The 10,258-nt window shown below is 41.8% G+C and overlaps 1 protein-coding gene across 2 annotated transcripts in view; it reads right to left on the bottom strand.

The window, feature by feature from the left end:
* LOC121582245 (cytoskeleton-associated protein 5-like) overlaps positions 1 to 10,017 on the bottom strand; it is a 100,644-nt gene extending 90,627 nt beyond the window's left edge. The window contains exons 1-4 of one of the 2 annotated variants that reach the window (XM_041897921.2): positions 9,944 to 10,017; positions 1,140 to 1,243; positions 762 to 952; positions 19 to 225 (exon numbers count right to left, since the gene is read on the bottom strand). In XM_041897921.2, coding sequence (XP_041753855.1) covers positions 19 to 225; positions 762 to 952; positions 1,140 to 1,196 — 455 coding nt within the window. In that variant the 5' untranslated portion in view covers positions 1,197 to 1,243; positions 9,944 to 10,017. Of the gene's footprint in view, positions 1 to 18; positions 226 to 761; positions 953 to 1,139; positions 1,244 to 8,647; positions 8,756 to 9,943 lie in introns of those variants that run through there. The other variant, XM_041897920.1, reaches the window with a different exon arrangement.
* Positions 10,018 to 10,258: the final 241 nt, after the last annotated feature.

Here is a 10,258-nt window from a genome sequence, read left to right on the forward strand (position 1 = left end):
GCTCCAGCTCTGTCTCACCAGAGTGCTCTGCGTATGGTCTCCACACAAGCAACGACTATTTTCGGGTTCTTGTTCTCTAATCCTTTAATGAGCTCCTCCTGTACAGTGTCGCCTTTCTCAATCTCTATGTACATGAGGCAGATGTCTGAGCCCAGCTCTTTGGCCCGCGCCTTAGGCTGGTTGAATACCTTACACACCACACCTGACACCACCTCACCCACCGTCCTGCAGAGCAACAACAGATAGTAGGTTATACAACAAGAATAGCTAATCTAATGTTCATTCAAACAGGTGGGATTAAGAATCAATTCTCTTTTGCAAGGACTAGGATCCAGGAGTTCTACCTGACCATATGACCAGAAGGAAATAATCCAGGCCATAGGTCTAGTTGGTCAGAAGAAACTCCCGGGGCCGTATCCACAAAGCGTCTCACAGTAGAACATTTGTCAATTTTACTCCTACTCTTATTTGTAAAAATAAAAGCTATGCATGAAGCCTCTTTAGTCATAGCAGTCCTAGTCGACAGATATTTAGGAGACCTCATGAGCTGTCCTAAACAGTTAGAGTTACCAGCAGATGTCTTTATAATAGAAAAAAGGCAGCGAGTCAGCGGTTCCCGCACCATAGACAGGTCATTTCTTTGGAGTTGTTGAAAGTGGAGTTTTGATATTTCTATTTTATTAATTCATAATAATCTAGTCCTACACAATATTTAGTATTCAGCCCATGTCTAACTGTTATATATTTTTTCATCCCCTTACCTAGAAGCCACGTGTGCATTCTCTACATAAGCCAGAGCAGCCTCCAGTCCTTTGAGCTGGGCCACTGCGTTTGAGTCAGTCACAAACTTCTTGATGATTCCCTGGTACTTGGCCCATTCTGGACTCTTATCGTCAATCCTCTGGAAGAGCTTCAGGGCCTCCTCATACCCATTCAGCCTGGACTTCCATACCTGGGACAGCAAGGAGGGACAATGAAGGGGTTAAAAGCGGAACAGTGCTAGAGTAACGTTAGCTATATAGCTAATGTTGTTAATTTGCTTTTATGGTGTTTTACCCACAACCAACTGAATTCTACCCTTCAACCTGCATCACAAAAAGGGACCCTACAGGAGCCAAAGTATAACAAATGAGAATCACCTTATGTTCACATTTCTGATCGACTGGTAACTTCATCCAGTCACTGTCATCTCCCATGATGATTTGTGTGGATTCACTTCAAAACGATATAGCCAAGCTAGATACTGTTGAAAGGAGAAAACACTGGCACATATTCATTGCAACAACAACAACAAAAAGAATTGTGAGGGTCTTAGCTAGAATAGTTAGCTAACATTAGCTAGAAATATTCAGTTCTCTGACCTTGCTAGTATGAAGACGTATCAGACTTGTCTGCATGCACTTTGTCGTTTGACAAAAACTAGCCAGATTCCAACACTGGCCAACAGTTGTACGCAGGGCAAACCAGTTGAGGATTTCTAGTATGTCATCAAAATCAAATCACGTTTTTGGAGTCATTCAGCAGTTAACCAATTAAGTACATTGCCATTGGAAATTAATGTTTAAAGTAGGCTTGGGCGGTATCCAGATTTTCATATCGTCATATCGTCCTTCACGCATCCTAGGATTTACAGTATTAGCAGCATATCACACAAGGGGGCACTAAAAACGCAAGAAAAGCCTCTATTACCTCCAAACAAACTAATTGCAAAGACCGGCAAACCCAGCTCATAACGTTATACAAGCATAGCTAGTAGCTATCGAATGTCATTTTCTGTGAGTGTGGACATTTACAAGCGAAAGTTAACAAGATCAATTGTGATGCATGCTTTTCAGCGGCACGGACTGGGAGACTAGTCAGGATCGAGGGAAAGATGAACGGAGCAAAGTACAGAGAGATCCTTGATGAAAACCTGCTCCAGAGAGCTCAGGACCTCAGACTGGGGTGAATGTTCGCCTTCCAACAGGACAACGATCCTAAGAACACAGCCAAGACAACACAGGAGTGGCTTCTGGACAAGTCTCTGAATGTCCTTGAGTGACCCAGCCAGAGCCCGGACTTGAACCAAACATCTCTGGAGAGATCTGAAAAATAGTTGTGCAACGACCCTCCCCATCCAACCTGACAGAACTTGAGAGGACCTGCAGAGAAGAATGGGAGAAACTCCCCAAATACAGGTCTGCCAAGAATGTAGCGTCATACCCAAGAAGAGTTGTCTGTAATCGCTGCCAAATGTGCATTAACAAAGTACTGAGTAAAGGGTCTCAACACTTATGTAAAATGTGATATTTCCAATATATATTTTTTTTTTTTATACACATTTGCAACATTTTCTAAAAACTTTCTTTTGCTTTGTCATTATGGGGTACTGTGTGTAGATTGATGAGGGGGGGGAAACAATTTAATCAACTTTAGAATAAAGCTGTAACGTAACAAAATGTGGAAAAAGTCAAGGGGTCTGAATACTTTCCGAATGCACTGTATGTTCAGAGTAAATTGAACTCTCAACATTAATTTCCAATGGCATTGTACTTTATCAGGCAAAAACTGCTGAATGTCAAAAAACGTGCTGCGATTTATTTATTTTGATGATATAGCAGAAAATCGCCAAAACGGGTTTGCCCTGCTTACTAAAAATGGACCCCGGTGGCTGTCAGTAGGCAGGGCAAACCCATGTTGGTGATGGCCAGCAACTTTAAGAGACCTCCCCGAATTACATGCTGACTAGATCGCTCGCATGTTGATTTTGTCCATCCACACCAGGAAACGCAGGTTGAAATATCAAAATGAACTCTGAACCAACTATATTCAATTTGGGGACAGGACGAAAAGCATTAAACATTTATGGCAATTTAGCTACCTTACTGTTTCTAGCTAATTTGTCCTGGGATATAAACATGGGGTTGTTATTTTACCTGAAATGCTAAGTCCTCTACTCCGACAATTAATCCACAGATAAAAGAGTAAACAGAGTTCATTTCTAGGAATCTCTCCTCCGTCAAGCTTCTTCTTTGGACTTTATATGGCGGTTGGCAACTAACTTTAAGGTGCATTATCACCACCAACTGGACTGGAGTGTGGAGCTCAGTTCATCTTTCAATCACCCACGTGGGTATATGCTTCTAAAAACCAATGAGGAGATGGGAGAGGCGGGACTTGCAGCGGGTCAAGCGTCACAAATAGAACGAAGTTCTATTTTAGCAACTGGCTACACAGATGCAAGTTGATGCGCATGAGCAGTGTGGGTGCAATAATTGAATTTTAAATGTTTTACTTAACCTTTATTTAACTAGGCAAGTCAGTTAAGAACAAATTCTTATTTACAATGACGGCCTAACCCGGACGACGCTGGGCCAATTGTGCGCTGCCCTACGGGACTCCCAATCACGTGTAAATTTATTTTGCAACGCTCGCGCACTGTGTGGTCAGCACGTTCGGTTTGAGAAAGACAATTATAGCTGCGTACCATGCACCTCCAATGTATTGAACCGTTGTAGATTTCCAACCTGTGGGTGGCAGTAATAAGTGATTTGGAGGTCCGAATAGCAATTTTTTCGGTTGCGTGTACATTTTGATTTAGACCTTTTTTTGGAAGTAACGTTACATACCTGCCGTAACGAGAGTAAATAAAGATAGTTTAAGCGAAACGCCATATTTGGTGAGAAACGAACGTATTGACATTTGTAAGTCGGTCTGGATAAGTGCGTCTGCTAAATGATGTAAATGTTAATTACAACGCTTGCAGAGCTGTCTAATGAACAAAAGAAACGGGAGTGTTAACATAGACTAATATGTTATAAATTGTGTTCTTACACTGGTACAGTTATGCCCTATGAGAGATGTACAACTGCGCATGTGCGAAAATAAAGAAAGGGCATTCCCGCGTTCTGGTTGAAACACCAACGATGAACATGTGTGTTTATTCCTCCGTTAAGTAAGCCGGTATTCCTGTCCTGAAGATGACAGCACCAACAGGTTATGGGCCCAGGAGGGAACATGGAAGCCGATGGAATAGATTATGTTTCGACGGAGATGAAAAAAAACTACGAGTTATGGGAGACAAAGTTTTTGGGGCACTTGGGTTTGCTAGGGCTAAAGGCCACCATATTGAGCGTGGATGAAGATGAAGAAGACGGAGAGAAAAATGAAGAAGCCTACGCCGAATTGATACAGGTTTTGGATGATAAAAGTATTTCCCTGATAATGAGAGAGGCAGCAGATGATGGGAGAAAAGCGTTGAAGATATTGAGGGAACATTATGCAGGTAAAGGGAAGCCACGTGTGATTAGCCTCTACACTGAGCTAACTTCTCTTCAGAAAGCTGCTGACAAAAGTGTTACGGATTATATCATTCGTGCTGAGACGGCTATTACAGCACTGAGGAATGCTGAAGAGACTTTAAGTGATGGGCTGTTGATTGCAATGATTCTGAAAGGTTTGCCCGAATCATTTAAGCCGTTTGCCATCCACATAACGCAGAGTGACGAGCCGACAACTTATGGCAAGTTCAAAACCAAGTTGAGGAGCTATGAAAGCACCGAGAAGTTTAGCGCCATTTCCACTGACGACAACGTGATGAAGGCAAGTAACATTAAAGTTAGCTGGCCAAGAGGAAGAGATAAAGGGACCGAGATAACCTGCTTCAACTGTGGCCAGAAAGGGCACAAGGCCCGGGAATGTACCGTTACTGGAGAGCGCAGAGAACGGAGACAGTGGTGTAGTTTTTGCAAGAGCTCCACTCATACTGACGCAAATTGCAGACGAAAAAGAAGAGACAATGTGAAACAAGCAACAGATGCTGAAGGCCACACATTTGCATTCAGAATAAGTGACTGTCAGGTTTCTGGACTGAAACAAAAAGGGCTGATGGTTGATACGGGAGCAACGTCACATATAGTCACGGACATCGGGAAGTTTAAGGAGTTTGACGAGACTTTCAAACCGGAAAAACATTCAGTGGAGCTGGCTGACGGAACAAGAACGAATGGTGTCGCAGAGAGGAGAGGTGCAGCGGAGGTTTACCTGAGAGACAACACGGGTCGTCGGGTGAAAACAACGCTGACGAAGGCGCTGTACGTGTCGTTGTTTCCACAGGACATTTTCTCTGTTAAAGCAGCGACAGCCAAAGGAGCTTCAGTCAACTTTCGACAAGGGTGTAACAAGCTCATCCACAAGAACGGTACCACTTTTGACATCGAGGAGTACGATAGACTTTACTATCTTAACACTGTAAGTGATGAAAATGATGATGATGTCATGGGTGCTATGATATTCACACATGGCACAAAATTCTTGGCCACTGTAATTTTGAGGATGTGTCAAAGTTAGAAAATGTGACAGAGGGAATGAAAATCACAGGTAAGATTGACAAATCTACACTCAACTGTGAAATCTGCACACAGGGAAAATTTGTTCAGAGCAGAAACAGAGAGCCTGATGAAAAGGCAAAAGCAGCTCTTGAGCTTGTGCACACTGATATGGCTGGCCCTATTGAGCCAGAGGCGAAAGATGGGTTCAGATATACTCTAGCATTTACGGATGATTATTCAGGGGCAGTTTTTGTGTATTTCCTAAAAGCAAAGAGTGATACTGTAAAAGCTACTGAGAAGTTTATTGCCGATGTGGCCCCTTAAGGAAAAATAAAGTGTGTCAGGTCAGATAATGGCACAGAGTACACAGCCAAAGAGTTCCAGTCACTGCTCAGTAAGAATGCCATAAGACATGAAACTTCAGCCCCTTACTCACCCCATCAAAATGGGACCGCTGAGAGAAATTGGAGAACACTGTTTGAAATGGCAAGATGCATGCTACTTGAAAGCAACCTACCAAAGAAATTGTGGACATATGCTGTAATGACTGCTGCAGTAATTCGCAATAGGTGTTACAATAAGCGTGTAGGACAGACTCCACACTACATGTTTACTGGGAGAAAGCCTGATCTTTCAAAGATGAAAGAATTTGGATCTGTTTGCTATGCATACAGACAGAACAAGAAAAAGTTGGACTCAAGATGTAAAAAGGGTATTTTTGTCGGGTATGATAAAAATAGTCCAGCATACCTAGTCTACTACCCAGACACTGGAAAAGTTCTTAAAAACAGATTAGTCAAGTTCGTTACAAAAGGTGTAGTCGAACGCCAAACTCAGACAGATTTGGAAATGAGTGATGATCTTCATGGGGAGAGATTTGAATCCCCCATGCCAAAAGCCAAGATGGCAGATCAAAATTCCAAAGAGACACAATATGTGCAAATCGAGACTTCAGATAGTCAGAGTCCACGCTATCCAGACAGAGCGAGGAAGAAGCCCCAGTACTTAAAAGACTATGAGTGTAAAGTGAAGTGTGATGACCAGAGACCACCTAGTGTTGACTACTGCTACAGAGTAATGTGCAATGCACCACAAACCTTCAAAGAAGCAATGATTTCACCAAAATCAGAGATTTGGGCTACTGCTATGAAGGAGGAGATGGATTCCCTTAGGGAAAATGATACATTCACATTGACCACACTGCCAGAGGGTAAAAATGCAGTGGGGGGCAGGTGGGTCTATGCGGTCAAAAACAATTCAGATGAGACTGAGACATACAAGGCAAGATATGTTGCAAAGGGGTATAGTCAAGTGGCAGGAATAGACTATAAGGAGACTTTTTCTCCAACTGCAAATATGACATCAGTAAGTTGTTTGATGCAGCTAGCAGCTCAGTATGACTTAGTTACATCAGATGGATGTCAAAACAGCATATCTACATGCTCCTATTGACTGAAGTGTACATGGAGCAACCAGAGGGTTTTGAAGTCAGGTCAGATACAGGTGAGCAACTAGTCTGCAAACTGAACAAGTCACTGTACGGCCTGAAACAGTCAGGAAGGAACTGGAACAAAATGTTGCATGATCACCTTAGTGAAAATCGTTTTACACAGAACCCAGCTGATCACTGTGTTTATAACAAACAAACTGCAACAGAAAGGATCATTTTGATAATTTGGGTCGATGATCTAATTATCGCTGCTAGTGATAGTGACTCACTCACAAGTGTAAAAGAAATGTTAAGTGAAACATTTAAGATGAAAGGTCTTGGGAGGCTTGGACATTTCCTAGGCATTGATTTTACACAAAGTGAAGGGAAAATAAAGATGAACCAAACAAGGTACATAACCAAGATACTGGAAAGGTTTGGTATGTCAGACTGTAAAACAAGGTCAACACCATGTGAACAAAAACAAAACTTTGATGGTGATGGTGAACCTATTGATTCAAAAAGGTATCGTGAAGTGATAGGCAGCTTGATATATGTTATGACATGTACAAGACCGGATATCAGTTGGATTGTCAGCAAGCTGTCACAATACCTATCAGAACCAAAAGAGCAACACTGGATAACAGCTAAACATGTGTTGAGGTACTTGAAGGGGACAATGAATCAGGAGTTGTGTTACAAAAAGGGGGTGGAAAAACTCAACCTCGTAGCATATAGTGATGCTGATTGGGCAGCAGATCAAAGTGACAGACGAAGCATAACAGGGTATTGTTTTAGTTTAACTAAATGTGGACCTGTTATTTCATGGAGGTCTAAGAAGCAGCCAACAGTAGCTTTATCTACATGTGAAGCAGAGTACATGGCACTGGCTGCTACTACACAAGAAAGTTTGTACCTTGTACAGTTATTGGGCCAGATGGATAGTGAGTGCCAATATGCACCAGTAACAATCTTTGAAGATAACCAAGGTGCAATTGCTCTGTCAAAGAACCCAGTATGTCGTCAGAGATGTAAACATGTTGACATCAGTTATCATTTCATTCGATCTGCACTCAGTGATGGCAAAATAAGTATTGAATATTGTCCAACGGCAGACATGGTTGCAGATGTTTTGACTAAACCTGTAACGAAGTTCAAAAATGAAAAATTATTGGGTTATATGTTTGGAATGTAAACTGACATTTGTGAGATGTATAACTGTAAGCTAAATGTGTTGATAGTTAGGTTGAATACGACTTGTACAGTATAAGAGCAAGTGGGGGTGTTAACATATAGACTAATATGTTATAAATTGTGTTCTTACACTGGTACAGTTATGCCCTATGAGAGATGTACAACTGCGCATGTGCGAAAATAAAGAAAGGGCATTCCCGCGTTCTGGTTGAAACACCAACAACGAACATGTGTGTTTATTCCTCCGTTAAGTAAGCCGGTATTCCTGTCCTGAAGATGACAGCACCAACAGGGAGAAAACCCTTTTCTAGATTGTCCCAACCACGGTTCGATGACAATAATCCATATTAGCAAATTCGATTGTTTTCCTGGCTTGCTTTAGAGTGCCATTGTTGAGAACTTTAGCTAACGGTAACTATGTGCTGTTGTTAACAAACGTAACGTTAGCTAATTAACTTAAGTAGCCTATTAACGTTAGACAACAGTAGGGCTAGCTCGCAAGTTGTGTATTGTAACATTGACACTTCACAGCTAGTCATCTACCTAGCTACTGTTAGCTAACAAACTAGCTTAGGCTAAGCTAGTTTGTTAGCAACAGTAGCTAGGTAGATGACTAGCTAACGTATACTAGCGGCTCGACTTTACCAGGCTAGCTAAACGTATAATGAAAAACCAATCTAACTAGGGACATTCATTCAAGCAATGCAAATCTTACCTCACTTGCCTCTGCAATATGTAGCTAGTCGTTTACGAAATGAAAGGCAAGAAAACATGTATTATTTCTCTGCACGACAGCTGCCCTGGCTGAACACCCACTAGCGCAGAAAAATTATTTCATTTGAAAATGTCAGTTCCACAAAGCTTACCCATGGATTGGTTATGAAAGTGGTGGGATGCGCTCGATGATTGGATGATTTAAACGCACTTCCTGTGGGTCTGTGCCACTGGCTCATTAGGCATTTAACCCTCCCGTTGTCCTAGGGTCAAAATGACCCGCCACTGTGTTGAACCAACTTTATTTAATTTTTATATTTTTTGGATCATTTGTGAGAAGGAGGCAGTGATACTTTCTTTAAAGTCTCACTGCCTCCTTCTCACAAATTATCCCAAAAATATAAAAATTAAATAAAGTTGGTTCAACACAGTGGCGGGTCATTTTGACCCTAGGACAACGGGAGGGTTAAGACAGAGAGGAAAAGGCGAAGCGAGACGGATAACTGGGTCCAGAATCTGTCTTCTCCAGCAGGTGGCGCTTAGTTTTTTTTCGCTCATCAAGCGAGGAGTTTTTGTATAAAGGTCAGAGATTGTCGCATTTGGTAAAACAAATACATTGAATGACTTGTTTGCGACGTGTGGCTTATTTGATCGAAAATACGTTTTGTAATGCTTATGTTGTTACTGATATAAGTAGCACACGTGACATACCGGCAACTTTGAGAAAACTCACTTTATGTCGGAGTTGTGCCTGTTATTCACAGTGTATCTGTCCTCTCATTAGCTAGAACGGTCCCACCTGATCTTGCCTCCTTCCGAGTCCCGACTGCCTTTCGGTTTTGATTGTGGTCAATATTTAAGCTCTGGACCGAAACCCCTCTGACAGCTCTGTCTCCCAGGCTGCGTGCCGCCCACAAGACTACAGCCAATCGCATGCAAGGAGCAACAATTCAACCATTTTCCAGTGTTGCCTTATATAGCGAGTTTTCGACAAATTTTGCAACTTTTTAAGGCTGCCCCAGCGACTTTTGGTTGATTTAGCGACTTCCTTGTTAACGTGTGTGTGCCCGCTCAGCAGTGTTACTCTGCAGTCTCCTCCTGCGTGTGTGTGCACCATTACTTGCTCCCTACCCCACTTATCTCTGCTCTAGCCCCTCCGTTCTCTCCCTGCTTCTTCAATACAGCGAGTGAAGTGAATTTATTACATCGATTCCTTGTTGTTAAATGATAACACAGCTCTCTGAGCCATAAATAAAACAAAATACAACTTTTTTCAACAACAAAAAAAGTTACCTACCTTACTGTTATGTACTGTTTAATTATAAAAATCGGTTCCTTTTTGTTCTTCAAACATTCAACTCATGCGAGTATGATGGTTAGCTTTCATGACAAATGGAGCAACCAAATGCTACTTTCCTTGCAAAATAGTTGACAACACTGCGGTTTTGTTTTTTTCTTCTTCTATGGTATAATGGCATTCCTCACAATTGGATGTGCATTCTGCCACATACTGTGCGGGTGGATAATAAGGTTCCCAAAAATAAATAACATATCATACAAACTATCAAAAAATGGTTTTAACTAAACAAAATCAACCTGCTTTTCTGTAAAA

Source organism: Coregonus clupeaformis, unplaced genomic scaffold (genome assembly GCF_020615455.1).
Source record: "Coregonus clupeaformis isolate EN_2021a unplaced genomic scaffold, ASM2061545v1 scaf0407, whole genome shotgun sequence".
NCBI lineage: Eukaryota > Metazoa > Chordata > Actinopteri > Salmoniformes > Salmonidae > Coregonus > Coregonus clupeaformis.